The sequence below is a fragment of the Sorghum bicolor genome, chromosome 7 (assembly GCF_000003195.3).
Source record: "Sorghum bicolor cultivar BTx623 chromosome 7, Sorghum_bicolor_NCBIv3, whole genome shotgun sequence".
Taxonomy (NCBI): Eukaryota; Viridiplantae; Streptophyta; class Magnoliopsida; order Poales; family Poaceae; genus Sorghum; species Sorghum bicolor.
In genome coordinates, this window is record NC_012876.2 from 6,411,656 (window position 1) to 6,429,075 (window position 17,420).

Genomic DNA, 17,420 nt, shown 5'->3' on the forward strand with positions numbered 1-17,420 from the left:
AGCTCAGCTTGGCTCGGCTCGTTTGGTAGTTTGAGCTAGCTCATTTAGCTCGCGAGCAATTTAAATTGTTTTCTTTCTATTAATAAATAAGAAGACACATGATTTGATGCTGGTTTGGGAAAATCAAGAAAAAAACAAAAGCTAATGTTTGGCTTGCTAGGGAGTAAAGCCTTGTTTAGTTCTTTTTTTAAAGATTTCCCGTTGCATCGAATCTTACGGCACATGCATGAAGCATTAAATATAGATAAAAAAGATAACTAATTACACAGTTTATTTGTAATTTGCGAGACGAATCTTTTGAGCCTAGTTAGGCTCTGTTTGATTCCACCAACTAAATTTTAGTTAGCTAAACTTTAGTCACATTAGTAGCTAAAGTTCCAAACACATTGACTAAAAGTTGCTAAAATAGTTTAGTTCCATTAGTCACCCAAGAGTAGCTAAAATAATTTTAGCTAGCTAAAATTTAGTTGGTGGAACCAAACAGGGCCTTAGTGTATGATTGGACAATAATTGTCAAATAAAAACAAAAATGCTACAGTAGCGAAATTCAAAAATTTTCACGAACTGAACAAGACCTAAGAGCAGGTACAATAATAGGCTTATAGCCAAGCTAATGCTGATGTGGAGGAGAGAATAGAGAAGAGAGATGATAGCTTGGCTCTCATGTAAGCACCAAGCTGGGCACGGATGCATAGGTAGTGGTGGGTCTAAATAACAAGTGTTGTGAGAAAGAATAAGAAAGAGAAAGTGTTTTAGAGACAAGTATGAGAAAACTTATTATATAACTTGGCTCTAATCACTTGGCTTATAGTCAAACATTTGGCTTTATTATTGACCTTGCTCTAAGCAAAACTGCAATTGCAAGGCCATAGCGAGCAGCAAGCGCGGACGACTTAGGCCTTGTTCCAAAAATTTTTGGCTTCGGTACTGTAGCACTTTCGTTTGTTTGTGGCAAATATTGTCCAATCATAGACTAACTAGGGTCAAAAGATTCTTCTCGCGATTTACAGGTACACTGTGTAATTAGTTTTTATTTTTATCCATATTTATTGCTTCATGCATGTGTCGTAAGGTTCGATGTGACGAGGAACTTTGAAAATTTTTGGTAGTTTCTGGGAACGCCTTACATGTGTGTCACAAATAGCTGCAATGCACTGCTGCGCTATGATGCATGTGACTTGGATGTGATGGCATATTGATTGGCATATTTCTATGAGAAATTACTATGAACATTTATATGTTCCATGGCTGTTGGCTATATTGAGGTCCCAGTTAAGCTTTTTTGTTTAAGAGTTCGTGTAAATGTTGTGACTCAATCCACCAAGCTTCACCGGTCGTATCATGAAGTTGCTCCTGGGCTAAGGGATGAGGCTCGCTTATTGTATCATGAAGTAACTAGGGTTACTATTGCTGTGGCTAAGCAAGCTGCATAACTGATGGTTATCTATGCCTTAGCTACTGTGCGTCAGGTGGAGATTAGAGATGTTAATTTTTCACAAGTACAGATCTTATGCCATCAGGTTGTGAACCTGCGCGATAGGGCGGCACAAATAGAGAAACGAGACCATTGCAGCCATGCACGTGAAAGGTGATGAAAGCTCTGGTACTAGTGTAGTGTATTGTAGCCTATTTTCAATACTAGTGGCCTTGTCTAATTTAACATTGATACCTATTTTAATATCAGCCGTCAATTATTTGCATCTAAACGGACCTTAGGGATAGTTGCCATACAAGCCTGTGTTAACACTCCATAGATTGTTCATTGTACATCTTTCGCATGATCTGTTTACAGGTTGACCGAGACAAGAGCAACTGAACAATAAAAGCCTGTCCTACTCCTACCCAAACAACTTTGTATACTGTATTTACACTTGTAATTAACTTCTTTGATCTGTCAATCAAATTCAAAGCCTAATTCACTGCTGTAACTGTAACACCATTAGAAGATTCAGGTTTCATCCTGAGAGCCAACAGAAGAACACGCCGGTTGCCCGTACCAGAATACCAGATGCAGAGCTGGAAGGAGAGGAGACTGAGGCACTGACCGCCGCAGCCTTGCTCCGCCGGCCGTCCGGGGCGGCAGCCAAAGCCAACCACGCGCGCACGTGCCTGTAATGCCGCTTCCTCTTCTCCGTCGCCGTCGCCGTCGCCGTCGCGGGGGTGTTCCGTTACACTTACGCCGGCTCCCGCGGGCGCGCCGCCCAGAGCGAGCTGAGCGCGCGCAGCCGCTGGCCGTAGTCCGCGAGCGCGAGCAGGCCCCGCGCCGCCTGCCGCGGCGTCAGGATCTTGTGCATGTTCCGCAGCGTCTGCTGCCGGAGATGGTCCGCCTTGTCCACGAAGTCGACGAGGTCGGCGAGCTTGCCGACGGCGCTGGCCATCTGCTGCGCCGCGTACCCGCCGCCGGCGCCGAGCGGCGAGGCGACGTCGACGGTCATGAGGGCGTCGACGAGCGTCTGCTGCAGCTTGCTCATGCCCTGCGACAGCGCGTCCTCCAGCTGCCTCGCCGTGTTCTGCAGCTTGCGCACCTCGGCCGCCTGGTGGTCCATGAGCGGGTTCAGCCGCGGCGCCAGCACCTTGAGCAGCTCGGAGGGGCGGAACCCGCCGATCCAGAGGAAGAACCGCTCCGCGGGGGCCCGCCACACCCCCGACAGCACGAAGAAGGCGTCGGACCGCGCCGCCTGCGCCTTGGCCTGGAACAGCGCGCCGTAGTGCGCCAGCCCGGCGTCGACGAGCACCCGCAGCTGCACCTCCGGCGCGTGCGACTGCAGCGCCGCCCGCAGCTCCGTCGCCTGCCTCCCCTGCTCCTCCACCCAGCGCGCGTACTCCAGCTCGAACGCGGCCACCCGCGGGTCCGCGCCCGCCGCCGCCGCGACTCCTCCTCCTCCTCCTCCAACGCCGTACGCGCCGTGCTGCTGCTGCTGCTGCTGGCGCCTGGCCATGGTGAGCTCCTGCTCCAGCTGCGCCAGCTTCATCCGGCTCGTCTCGAGATTCTGGATGTACGCCTGTGTGTGTCGTATCGTATCAAATGGATGGAACAAAAGCAGCAATCATCAGCGATGAGCATAAGCTGATTGGACTGATGATTGGATGGAGGAAGAAAAGCAACAAGATTTTCTTGGCACGCGACGATCGAGTGATCGCTCATGGCTGAGACCGCTGACCTTCTTCCGGAGCCGGCTCTTCCGAGCTGCCTCTCTGTTCTGCGCGAGGCGTCTCTGAATCTAGGCAAAGCAGAGCGAGAAGGAGAAGCGAAGATGAGCGGGGGAGGAATTCTTTTGCCTGCGGTGGAGTCATCATCAGCATCAGTGGGGGGTCGTCTCACCTTGTCTCTTGGCCGGGCGGCGTCGTCGTCGTGGTCGTGGCCGAAGCTATCCGACGACGGCGGCGGCGCTTCTTCTTCCACCTGCGGCGGGAAGTCGTACTGCTGTGCCTGTAACTGCAACCAAGGCCCGACTAGTGATGATTATCTGAATAAAGCCATGAGGAGGGGAGAGAGAGGGCGCTTGAATAATTATTACCAGCTGGTGTTTGCCGAACTTGACTTCCTCTGCTTCGACGACGTCAAGCGGCGGCGCCGGCGGCGTCGCCAGGGTGACCGTGGGGACGACCGCGGACAGGGGCAGGGCGTCGGCGTCGGGCCGGAACGGCTCCCCCCACACGGACACGCCGGCCGCCACCAGGTGGCGCTGCCGCTCGTAGATCCCCATGGCCGTGGCCCCGCCGCCGACGGCGGGTCCCGAGGTCACGTAGCGGCCCGGTGCGGCGCCGCTCGTCGCCAGGCGACTGCAGGAACAAGAAGCAAGAAGAGCATGTCAGCGCGCAGGCGCAGCGGCTCCACGGAAATCAAGCCCGAGCGAGGCCGAGGGGGATGGTTATTACGCCGGCCGAGGAGACGGGAAGAACTAGAAGAGGTGGCGGACGCCACGGCAGGGACGGACGGACGGAGACGGGACTGGCTGGCTAGCTGGCTGCAGGCTGCTGGTCACTCACTCACTCACTGCCTACGACTACGAGAGCTAGCCATGGCGGCGGCGGTGGTGAGCTAGAACTAGAAGGTCGCCTCGGCTGGCAGGGACTCAGGTGGGGGCTATGGCTGCGCTGGCCTTGAGTGGCATGTAGGAGGAGGACGAGGACGATGACGATGACGCCGGCGGGCCTCCCCTCTCTCGTCCGGCGCTCAGGCCGGCCGGCAGACGACAAACAAGCCAACCTCGGCGCGGGGCAGAAACAGAAAGGTGTCGCCTTGTCGCGACCTCGTTCCGCCGGAGAGCACGATCGATCTGTTGCTAGGCAAGGTAACCCAGGCTCTTCGTTTACTTATTATTATGCTTTTTTTATATATTTTACTACCATTCGTTGCACATGTGCTCGAGAGATTATTATATTTGGATGAGTTTGACTGGCTGTGGGAATGAATATGATTATTAGGATTAACGCTCACCCTCTCTATTTTCCAAACCCGTACGTCACGGTTATCATCAACCACCACTCAATCCCTTCTTAGGGCCTGTTTAGATTGTGGATGAAAATTTTTTGGGTGTCACATCGAATGTGTCGGAAGAATGTCGGGAGGGTTTTTTTGAAACTAATAAAAAAACAAATTACATAGCTCGTCAGGAAACTGCAAGACAAATTTATTAAGCATAATTAATCTGCCATTAGCATATGTGGGTTACTGTAGCACTTAAGGCTAATCATGGAGTAAGTAGGCTTAAAAGATTCGTCTCGCGATTCTCAACTAAACTGTGTAATTAGTTTAGTTTTTTATTTATAATTAATGTTCCATGCATGTGTCCAAAGATTCGATGGGATGGATGAAAAATTTTTTGGTGGGGAACTAAACAGGGCCTTATTGTCGTCGCAGATTGATTAATCAACCAAGTAAAAAAAAATTGCAAGGTTATGTAGTATTATGCTTGTAGACAATAGAGTGGTACACGTTAGCACTCCGTACGTACAAGATTTGAAACCTTAGCCAATAATGCAAGGCAACGTGCGTGCGTGCGTTGAGGAACTAATTGGCAAGCTGACGTTACCTCACCGCAATGGACGCAACTATTCGATCCCGTTGTTGTGTTCATTTTGCAACGACACTGCCTGAAGTGGACAGCCACGTACTGTGGTTGTGGACGACGGATAATTAGGACTGCCTCATATAAAACTCTGTTCTATGAACTTCACCATGAAGTAGCTCCACAGAAAGTTTGTGGAGTATCTCTTTAAGTGCTCTCATAACTCCACCATTTTTTCTCGAACCGTGAGTATGTGGAGTTAAAACTATTTGGCTAAAAAACATAAAGCGGAGCTGAAAAATATGGAGCACAACCGTCCCAAACACACCCTCTTAATAATTAAAATTTAATAATCCTCATCCAGCAGCAGCCACAGCGCACGAGTCATGATGCATTCTACGCATAGAATACCTTATCTGGACTAGACCGTGACAGCGACGCCCGCCAAGGCGCCAATGCATGCATGCAGCACGCAGCGTCACCACTGGCGTCAGCGTCATTCGCCGCGGTGCCAGCCAACGACACATGCATGGACGACATGGTACCTGCCTGCCACTTGGCCCCTGCTGGTTGACAACGCATCCCCCAATTGCCACTCCTCTCCACGCACTCCTTCATTTTCATCCATAAAATTGGGACATGCATGTTCGCTTAGACACCCTCAAGAAAAAGTTATTCTTTTTGTAGCCGGTGGAGCTGAAAATTATATAGCTTCACTTATCTGTGGCGGAGCCAGGAATTACATATAAGAGGGCAACCAAAAAATCCAACTTGTCAAAACTAAGCATAACCGGCGACTGACTATCTTGATTTATCGACTTGACGTAGGTGCTCACATTTTCTATATGTATTTTAGGATCAAAATGTGTTATTCTTCCGGTGGTAAACGACACACACTTAACAGAAAGATGTTTGAGATAATTTTGTAAACCAGCTTGAGAGACGCGTCTCTATTTTTAAGGTGCTTCTTAGTATTATCTAGTTATATTTTGTATTCCTTCCATCCCAAATTATAAATTATTCTAAGAATTTTGGAGAATCAGAATAGAAAGAATCACAAAGATTTATGTCATCAAATAGGTATACTGCGAAAATATAATTAATGAAGAATCTATACTTAGTTGATATCATAAATATTAATTACTATCTTATTATATAAATTTGGTCAAATGCTTGGACTCTCTAAAATTCATAGAATGACTTATAGTTTAGAATGGAGAGAGTATGATTTTACTATCTAGAGGATACTAATAAATATATAACAAAAATTGTTATGTTTTTCTTTTAATATAAATAAAAATCATAAATTTATACTAATAAAAATGTTTGTTGTCTGTTGACACATGTTAGGGGGGGGGGGGCATGACCCCTGCCAGCCCTTGCTCCGCCACTATCACTTACTCTATTCTTTTTGTAGTTCATTTGGCATCTCGAAAACTAAAACAGCTCCATAGTATCTATGTTAGGTGGAGCCAGAGGTGGAGATGGGAGAATCTGTACCAAAGGGGGGCTTTAGGCCTAGTTTCGCACCCAGAAAATTTTCATCTATCCCATTAAATCTTTGGACATATACATAGAACATTAAATATAGATAAAAAAATAAACTAATTACACATTTTGGTTGAAAATCGTGAGACGAATCTTTTAAGCCTAGTTAGTCCATGATTAGCCTTAAGTGCTACAGTAACCCACATGTGCTAATGACAGATTAATTACGCTTAATAGATTTGTCTTGCAGTTTCTAGACGAGCTATGTAATTTGTTTTTTATTAGTTTCTAAAAACCACTCCCGACATCCTTCCGACACATCCGATGTGACATTCAAAAAATTTTAATCTCCAATCTAAACAGGGCCTTACTACTTTTACTGTTGTTGTTGCAGCCGCTACTTGAAATAGACCGTGGAACATTGTTTCGGATGCTTGTGTATAAACCTAACCCATTTCCAACAAGATTCTCTGATTTTTTCCCTCTTTAGCAAGGGCAAGTCAGATGGCATACACACGTGTCATCCAACTATGGAGCACATCCGTGTCTTTTCGCCAAAAAGATAGGGAACGTTTCAGAACTTAATTATCATCGTCATATATCGTGGAGGAGAGAAAAAGGAGGGTGATCCTGATGAGTTAGTTGGCGATGATGCATAAGTCACACCTCTTTTAGGATGTAGTAGTGCATGAGATGATGAGCACTTGTTGAGGCCTTTTTTTATCTCTCTCTCCCTCCCTTGCATTAGGCCTTGTTTAGATGCACCCAAAAACCTAAAACTTTATAAGATTCTCCATCACATCGAATCTTGCGGCATATGTATGGAACATTAAATATAAATAAAAAAGATAACCAATTACACAGTTTACCTATAAATCACGATACAAGTCTTTTAAACCTAGTTACTTTATGATTGGACAATGTTTGTCAAATAAAAACGAAAGTGGCATATGCATGAAGCATTAAATCTTGTGGCATATGCATGAAGCATTAAATATAGACAAAAACAAAAACTAATTACACAGTTTAGCTGTAAATCGCGAGACGAATCTTCTGATCCTAGTTAGTCTATGATTGGATAATATTTGTCATAAACAAACGAAAGTGCTACAGTACCGAAATACGAAATTTTTTCGGAACTAAACAAGGCCTTGAGCGAGCGGGCGGCCACCAGGGGAGCTCCAGGGAATCTCACTACTATAGCTAGCTAGGGTGGGCCCGCGCGTTGAATGAGAGAATCAGGAATCGGGATCCCTTTTTTTTTTGCAACCAATCGTGTAGTGTAGCGGTCCTACATGCTCCACTGTTATTGTGTGCATGGCCAAATAAGGTTTGGCGATCCGTGAATTTTTTTTTTTCTATATGCTTCTGGAGCATGTTATGTAGGATTCTTCTATTTGTCCATGAATTTTTTCTATGCTTATAGAGCAAAGATTCGCTCAACATCGCAAGCTCTTCAACTGCACAATTAATTTCTTAGTTACAACAGTGTGCGTTTCACCACTTCCTTCATGTTTAATCCCATTGTTTATGGTAAAACTTTAAACTTCTTAACGAAACATGTGCTATACATGTTTTCGAAAAAAAGAATCTATGATGTAGGGAGTATATACAGGTGTTCTGTTCATTTGGCGGCCGGCATCTTGTTCGTTTGCCCAAAGTTACTGATTCACGACAGTGACATTGTGCACCCCAATCGTTCACTGCTCTTATTTTTCACAATCTCAATTGCTAGCTGGTTCTAAGAGTGGAGACAGATACAAAAACGGTTGGATACAGCATGGATATCAATTGCTATAATATATAATAAGTGGCGGAGCCACCGCTAACCACCCTGAGCAGTCGGCTGTGCTCGCCGCCGGTGAGATTTGAATGAAAATTTTGTTTATATTAAAGAAGAATATGATCACTCGCCTTTTTTTTTTTGCATACCAAGGATCGCTCAGGCTTCTAAAAGCTTATGACTTTGTCACTGGCTCCAATATTTCTCGAATTACAGTTTCAAATATAGATAGTATCGGCTGTGTCGGATTGAACATCGGCATCGTATATATTCGATTTGAAAATTTTAGATATGGATAATGTGTAGGATACTGAATATATAGAGTTGAATATGGACGGATGAACTTCGTTCTCTAGAAGGATTCGGTCTCAAATACAGACAAAACAAATATTCATACCATTTGCACCCTGAAGGTTTTGTTTGGAAACAAATTTAATTTGCCACACAATTGTGTTACTATCAACACTCTCACCTTTCTTCAAAAAAATCAACACTCTCACCCCACCCTCTTCTCTCATATTTGCACAATTTTACACCCTCTCTCCCATATTGGATTGTATAGGGCCTGGGATAGATTTGTTTCACCCAAAATTCAGTTTTATTTCTTTCCATGCTTCCTATTTAGGAGGCAAAAAAGGAAAACACAAAATCTAGGTGTAGGACAGAAGATTTTCAATTTGACGCAGTATAGCTAAATAGAAATTGAATTGAAAACATAGCTGAGAACTGCATGACACCCCAGAATCCACTACTACTTAAATTCTTTTTGTGAGGTGGTACCCTTTTATTAACCAAGGCGTATGTAAAATCCAACCGTCTCGATTAATACCTGCGATTGAAGATGGTCATTTTGATTAACCGAGGCAACCACAATTAAACGACTCGGAAAATCGATTTACGGAGATGGTTACAAAATAACCATATCTCCTAAAATCTATTTATGGATACCCCCATTTTCGGAGGCAGACCTCCGTTAATGTGGCCAAGCTCACCCACGGTCTATCTCGGGCCATCTTGGCCCGACACCGATGCCACAGTATATATACAAGAATGAAACCCTAGCCCATCTCCTCTCCCTCACCCGACCGCTCGCGTCCCTCACACTTCTCTCCCTCATGACTCCTCTCCCTCGCCAAAGAGCACTCACACGCCACCTCTCCCTCTCCCATGTGACTCCATCTCCCGCTCCCTCTTCCTCTCTCTCCACCAGTGCTTGCTACTGCTCCCTCTCTAGGCTCCTAGATCCGGTGAGAAGAGGTCGGCTGTCCGCCATCACCAATACCTCTCCGTCTCCCAGCGCCACCACAAGCACCTTTCCGTCCACGCGCCACCACTAGCTCTTCTCTGTCTTCGGGCACCCAGATCTCGCGAGGAGGCTGGCTGACGCGCCCGGATCCAGCCAGTAGGAGGCGCTCCCTCCTCTCTCTCTCTCTCTCTCTCTCTCTCTCTCTCTCTCTCTCTCTCTCTCTCTCTCGCTCGCTCTCTCTCTCTCTCTCTCTCTCTCTCTCTCTCTCTCTCTCTCATCTCCGCTCACGCTTGAGCAGCTCGCGCCGCTCTTTTGTGGCCGGTGGTGGCTCTGGCGTGGAGGCGGTGGCGTCGTGTGCTCCAACCCTCATCTCCCTTGAGCAATGGTCTTAGTGGCGGAGCTTCGGCGAGGAGAAGTGTCCCAGTGGCTCCATTGACGGCCCCAACGAGCAGGTGCTTAGATCTGACGAGCGGCTATGATCACGCATAGATTCGAGTGATTTACTGAGGCAAGCACTACAACTGTCTCAATAAAAAAGTGATTGACCATAATCTTTCGACCAAGGCGGTTATAATGCCCGCCTTGGTAAATCAAAAACAACCGCCTCCATAAAGTTTTGTGCAGTAGTGATCAGCTGCTACAAAAGGCAGACCATAAATAATTCTCATTCATTTTTTTGACGAAAATTCCATTGATTTAGTGATATACTCCGTACATGACGCTACGTTGGTCGAACTTGAAACTAGTACCATATATTTCCCATGTAACCGGAAACTTTCCCTCTCGGTGGGGACAAATCAGGTGGTGTACGTGTGTACTGTCTTTTACAAAAAAAAAAGATGGCGAGACCTAATACTCTCATATGGTGGAGAGAAGGAAAATAAGAAAGACCCCATTGGTCATTTTGGGTTATGCCTTGTTTAATTGTGAAGGGAAAATTTTTTGGGTGTAATATCGGATGTTTCGTAGGATGTCAGAAGCGGTGTTCGGATACTAATAAAAAAAACTAATTATATAATTCGGCTGAAAACTGCGAGACAAATTTATTAAGCCTAATTAATCTATCATTAACACATGTAGGTTACTGTAGTACTTAAGGCTAATCATAGACTAACTAGACTTAAAAGATTCATCTCGTAATTTTTCCAACTAAACTGTGTAATTAGTTTATTTTTTTATCTATATTTAATATTTTATGCATACGTCCAAAACATTCAATGTGATAGTTGAAAACTTTTTGGTTGAAAACTAAACAAGGACTAGTTGGTTATGATGCGGTCACAACTTTGCTGCGCAACGCAGCATATATCACCTTTTATTTTAGGGATTCCTGGCTTGCATTGCATTGGGAATTTGAGAGGCCGACAGGAAACGAAATGAAGCCCCCTAGCTTGGAATGGAACCTGGGCGGGGCCCTTATTATAACAAATGCAGGAATCAGGATCCCATTTCGTGACCAACCCATCTACCACAATTATCATGTACTGTAGTGTTATTATGGTCAAATATGACTCAAGTCTCGTTTGGTTCCCAAGGAACCGTTCCCTGAAACAATTCCTACGTGGAATGCTTTGCTAATTTATATAAACTTTAATCAGCTGATACGATTCCTGGGTAGATTCTAGGCTAACTGAACGAGCCCTTATTAGGAGAATCATTCGATAATCCCATTTTCTCATTCGTCGGATCGCATTATCTCCATGGGCTTTAAGCTGTAGATGCCATTTGCGATTTGGAGCATCTTGTTCATCAACCAAAAAAATCCATATTCATGACACTGACATAGTGACATGCGCCGATGCGCGAGTACTTTCATTTTCTTTAATTTAAAGGAAGAAACTCCAAATTATTTTCCAGGGTGTGGCCTGAGTCTGAATAACCCTAAATAAAATTTGGGTTTGATTTACTTCTCTGACTGTTGGTCCATTCTACATCTTAACAATGCTACGTACAAGTTGGGCTTTAAGAGCATCTCCAACTGTCCCCAATGTGGTCCCTCATCCCCATAAAACTATCACATTCGGAAAGATGTTCACTTTTTTCTTCTTCAACAGTCCCCCAATATAGCCTCTTTTTTGGTGGCCACCAAAAAACACCCTATCTTCCCTCAAATAGAGGGGGAGTTGCATCTCCCCCAATAGCTAGGGTCCACCATAACTGTCTTTGTCCTCCCTCTTGCCTCTCTCTCTGTGCCATGGCATTGAACACCACTCCCGCAACCATGGCCGCCACCGTCCCCAGCTCGGCTCACGCGCTGCACCTCTCCCTGCCGTGGCCATGGCAGCCGCCGCCCTCGGCTAGGTCTGCGCGCTGCCACGGCCATGGCTGCCGCCTCCCCTAACTAGGCCTGCTACAGATCTCGTGGGGAGGAGGATGAGGAGGCAGAGGGAGGCGAAGAAGACGAGCATCATGTCACAGTTATCCACCTCGTGCGTCAGGACAACCACCATGACCTCCAATTTCCATCGCGCCCGCCTCCACTAGGGAGGACCGCTGTTTCTAGCACCTGCAGCACCTTGTTGCCGGCGGCACACCCACAATGGCCATGGCCATGTCGCACGTGGAGGACCGAGGGGAGAGGAAAGGACGAAAAAATAAACTGATATATAGGATCCACTGTTTTGATGACGAGAGTATTGGGGAACTGCTGGAGTCACACCCCCATAAAACCCCAAACCGGTATTGGTGGCCACCAATATAACTATATTGGAGGAGATGGATTGGAGAGGTGTTGGAGATGTTCTGCGTTGTAATTCCAGATGAAGATGATAGGAGAAATCATAAGTTATGCTTAAAATACATTTATGAATTTGTCACCATTATTTTTGATAGGTTAGACGTCTAATACTAAATTAACCTTAGAGATCAAAAAGTGTACGCAAAATAATGAAATAGTTGTGCCGCCTCCATTTCTTGCATTTTAAAAGGGGAGCTGTAAAAGAGAGACCCCCCACTTTAGAAATAGTGGAGTTTCTCTTGGAAGCAATCTTGCCACACAATCGTGTGGCTTTTGATTCTCATGCAGTTTGTCTCTACTATGAAGGAAGCCTCATTTGTCGAAACAAAATATTTGGCCAAGTAAGGTGAATCTACATGAGCACATACGACTAATACTTTCAATGGAAAAAAATATGTCTAATGTTTACGCAACGCTCATGCTGCACCACAAGATGGGGATTCCAAAGGCAGAGCATAGCCCCAGCCTTTTGGAGTGGTGCACTAGTCCACTTGTCTTCTAAAGAACTAGCTAGTGACACCAGCTTAGATTCCACAATTTAGTGAATTATACCTCGCAATATATTGCATGGTTAAGGTTCCACTTTGCTTGCAATCTCTCTTAAGTCGCATAAATCGGATCGTCTCTGTTTTTTTTTATTCCTCTGTTTGTGTAACACACATATGCATGGTAGTTAGTTCACTAGAGCTGGGGTGATTTAGGAAATAGGAAATGGTCACCTGAGTTTGTGGATGTTGAAATGGTCTTGGAGATATCCAGGGTAAAGCTCCATCTCATGCTTCACCTGATCAACCTAATCAAGGCATTTTTAACAGAAACTCAATACCAGAAACTGTTGACATAAAGGTCACTTGTGATAAGATGGACCTCCAACCGAAAGAAAACTTACAGTGAAAGAACAGTATATCTTTACCAATTGTTCAGGGCATAATATTTAGCTCATAATATTTGCAATACTATTTTATATAATATATGTAGAATGTTATGCAGTTTTTTTGTTAGACGTGGGACTAGATATATGATGAAAGAAGTGCAGAATAAAAAAAAAAGATCCCCTTATTTATGTTTGTTGTGCTTACGTTTGTTATGACCTGGAAGTGTGATGACCTATCAAGGACCCTTATGATATTTTCTTGAGGAAACGATATGTTCTTGTAACAATATACCCTAGCTAAAAGTAAGATATATATGTTCCTGAAAAAAGGATTACGTTCGATCATTCACCATGAGCACTCCACTCTTAACTTCGCGAATAAAAACATTTTGACAAGTAACAATACACTATCTTGTTAGTAACATGTAACACTGATTGTGTGAGGCACAGAATTTAGTTTGATGGTGGCTAATCTGAAACCAAAGCAATTTTTCAAGGGCACTCCCGAGTCCCGACCTTTAGTGGTGACCTTTGTGGACAGATCAAAACTCATTTGCTTTATGTAAAAACTAAACTGACGAATTCTGTAGTTCTCTGAATAATTCTTCTGTATGTCATAAAACTCACCTATATTTAGACAGATAGAAAATATGTGCTTTCACATCTCTCAACAAGCAAAAGCATGTAAGTCCCATTCACTGTATTTGTAACTAACAAATGTGTAAACTGAATAGATCGAACAAGCTGAGAACTAACTGAGAAGTAGTGATCAGTAGTACCTTCTTGTAAGGATGAGCAGGTAAGGTTAGGCAGATACACCAATCAAGCAAGAAGCTCAAGGCAGCTCCCCATATATATATGTGCTCTAGAATTCGTCTCCAAAGAGCACACCACTTGCCCACGCATGAGGCCATCCATGTACAAGTGTTTATAAGGAGCGACCCCATTTCCCTTAAAAAGAAGCTGCCAACTTGCATGGCTGCTTTCATTAGCAAATGTTATCACTGGGCCCTATAGTTAGCTTAGGATGCACTAATCACACTTTCTAGTAAACTAACCAAGTGCATATATGCTGACATGCACACATGATCGCATCTAATTATCTAGCTATAGTGAGAGGTAGAAAAGAAGATCCGGGGCTCATGCGTACCAGAAAGACAGTAACTTTGAGATGTAAAAGTTTAATAGAGGGGCATATGCTTTCAAGTGCCTGCAAGTAAAGGAAATTTGATTTTACTATTGCCACTTGATAGATGCATACACATGATGAGCATTTCAGTACTTGTCTACTTGGGTTAGGTATATGTGTAGAGAGAAGCTTGCTAGGCTATGGATCGGAGATGTATCTGTGCACACAAGTGCTAATTATGCAGAAAAGAATTGCATGCAAGATTTAGAAAACATAGTACACTGGCAATGAACACACACATTTTTAGCAAAGGTTTAAAAGTGCAAACTAAAGTAAAGCTGCTCGTTCCTCTATGAAAATCCTAAAGGAGTTTGCTTAAAGCTAATAAGAAATCCTGCAAACACAGCTTGCAATCACTAATCCTAGGATTATGATTTGGCGATCAGTAGGTATAATAGAATTCGAGCTGTAAAGAGTCATGCTCCCATGGAGGCAGACTGTCTCCATACAAGTCCAAAGCTCTTACAAAATACAGGGTTGAGTTAGGAAAAACTCAAACTTGAACAAACCGAGTTCTGTCAATTCTTTGTACCAACAACTAATTCACACCTTAACTTATAACAATGCCACTCAGTTTATATATACAATGTTCTCGATCGACCAAATACCTAAGTTTCGTGCTAGTGCTAGCTAGATGATTTAAGGTTCATGGAGCATGCTTGGACAAGATTGAGCAGGAAGGAGATTTTCCCTGCATGATGAAATCAAATTATTAATCATGGCGAGAGTAACTAGATTCATTCACCTACTTATTTGACGCATGATGGAGCAACCCTTTTCTGGACTTTCCCCCCAAGAGCCCAAAAGAGGCATCCTTACACGTTTGCACGCACTTTTTCCCAGCCTATCAACCATACAATGATGCTTGTCTTCTTCATCCATGCTTCCTTTTTTGGTGGCACTGCATAGTCATCCGTTACCATGAAGAGAGATATGATGGTTAAAGTTGATAAAACTCTACCATCCTCCTACAAAATAAGGTGACCATGACATTGCATCTAAAGCATGGGATATGTCTATGAACACAAATCAACTGGTGTACATAACCAATAAACACAAATGATAAACTGATGCAATTGACCAGATGGTCAACATTCTCTTAAGAAATAGTTGAGATTTTTCTTTCCACATAAGCCTACACAAAAATTGAGTATCTCTTCTCCACTTAAAACATATAAGCAACAACCTAAAATTGAACAACGGTATGAAGCATGGGATGGAACAACGCCTCTAAGGAGAGACACAACAAATAGGTGCCACTGTCATCTGTTTGGAGTAGATAAGATTTTCACTTGCAAGATCTTACAAGTTACAACACAAGGATGAGGCCTTGTTGGAGATATATATAGAACCAAGGTACCTCACCACTTGTATATCAACCCAATATCGGCCAAGTGGGCCGAATATGATAAGGATGAGGGCGCACCGGAACCAGGGTATACCAACCAACATGATCAACAAGAAACCCGCAATGAGATATTATTGACTCTTACGGAGATACGACCGATACCTTCTTATATTTTTTTTCATCATGTAATCAATGAACTAGGAAATATATCTATAAACTGATTGAAACTTGTAACCCTAACCCCTCGGACTATATAAAGAGAGACCCCGATCGGATAATTGAAAGCTGCGTTAGCATCCCTATAAACTTGAGCATACGAGATAAGAGATCCACCTCAAACTAGACGTAGGGTACCCCGTACCTAAACCAATATAAACCCTTGTATCATCGTGTGCTAGCCTTCTGTTTCCCTATGCATGATACATTGATCCATATTGTCAGAGCTAATAATTCTGACAGGCCTATCAACTGACACCTCCAAGACGAGAAACAATGCTTTTGGGCATAATCATCATGCGCGTTGCACGGTGGCGTACACAACTCCCATCCTCCAGATGCAGCCACCCTTGAACCAGATGAATATATGCTTCTGAGCACCTACACGCGTTGACTATGCCACATGTGGCTACCATGACTTGACACGCACAGATCCAACAACCCCCATGCTAGGGTAAGCCGCTTCCGCCTAGATGGAGACATGTCAGGCCTATTTGATTCTCTCCTAGGTGGAGCTGCCTGGCCTAGACAACGCTCATATGCATCGATTTCAGGCGCTTGGGACTAGGAACCAAGCATGCCCTCATCGCGGACCAGTCCACCAAATGTGTACCGACACCATGCATCAAAAGTGTGAGAAAGGAGGAAGAAATGAATGATCAAGGAGTGAGATAGCCCTAGCACCACTATTTGTGCAATTGTTGGACCTCCAATGACCCGCTCAAGTGATGGAGAGTGGAAGAGAGAAGCGAGGGCCCACGCTAGCAAAGAGAGAAGCATGGGCCCACGCTAGTGAAGTTTGATGATAATTACTCTGTTAGAGCTAGTACATAGTAATTGATCTACTAATCAAAAAACACAGAAGCATAAATACCATTGAAGAAAATACGTAAGCAAGAATGATACTAAGGCACAATATTTTTTAACGAAGTTTATCAATATGCCAGTTTGAAGTATAAATGAATTACCCACCTCTCCCCATTAGCTTAAACTTTTGGATTTAGCTAGTTAGTGCATGCAACTCAATAGGTTATCAAATTCAATGGATGGTCTTGAGTTTGAATCTATGCTAACATAACTTAATAAAATACAACTATATATATCCTAACTTCTAATACAATTCAAGTTAAACGTAACAAAACTGCACACATATTCAACCATATCTAACACACTATGGGCCCTCTCATTTTCCTTTTCCTCTTGTTAAGAAAAATCTTGTCGCTTTGTCTTGATTAGGATCAAAAGTGCCATGCAGCGAGAGACAACTATGCAAATAACATACATGCTCTAATGTCAATCAAGAAAAAAGAGGGCAATGCCGAGTATTAGTTAAACGTTTTTAGGTCTTAGGATATTGCTGGATATTATGTTGCAATGGTATAGTGGTTGATGAGGCGATGACCAGATTTTTTTTGAATGAAAAGGCGATGACCAGATGCGGCATAAACCCATGGATATTGGTTACTTGGCTCATGGGTGACGATTCCTTCCTTGTGCTCCATGAGAAGGTGCTGCGGGGAATCGAAT

The 17,420-nt window shown here is 44.1% G+C and overlaps 1 protein-coding gene across 3 annotated transcripts; it reads right to left on the reverse strand.

The window, feature by feature from the left end:
* LOC8069679 (transcription factor TGA6) lies at nt 1,720-15,653 on the reverse strand. Of its 3 annotated transcripts, none has more exons than XM_021465155.1 (7): nt 15,516-15,653; nt 13,920-15,297; nt 12,986-13,059; nt 3,519-3,783; nt 3,323-3,436; nt 3,162-3,221; nt 1,720-3,002 (listed from the first exon to the last, which is right to left on the reverse strand). In XM_021465155.1, the coding sequence occupies exons 2-7, from the start codon at nt 14,127-14,129 to the stop codon at nt 2,175-2,177; spliced, it is 1,551 nt and encodes a 516-aa protein (XP_021320830.1). In that variant the 5' UTR covers nt 14,130-15,297; nt 15,516-15,653; the 3' UTR covers nt 1,720-2,174. The 3 variants fall into 3 exon arrangements, with proteins under 3 accessions (XP_021320830.1, XP_021320829.1, XP_002445151.1); XM_021465154.1 differs by having other exon boundaries at nt 13,920-15,020; nt 15,149-15,653; XM_002445106.2 differs by lacking the exons at nt 12,986-13,059; nt 13,920-15,297; nt 15,516-15,653 and adding an exon at nt 3,880-4,450.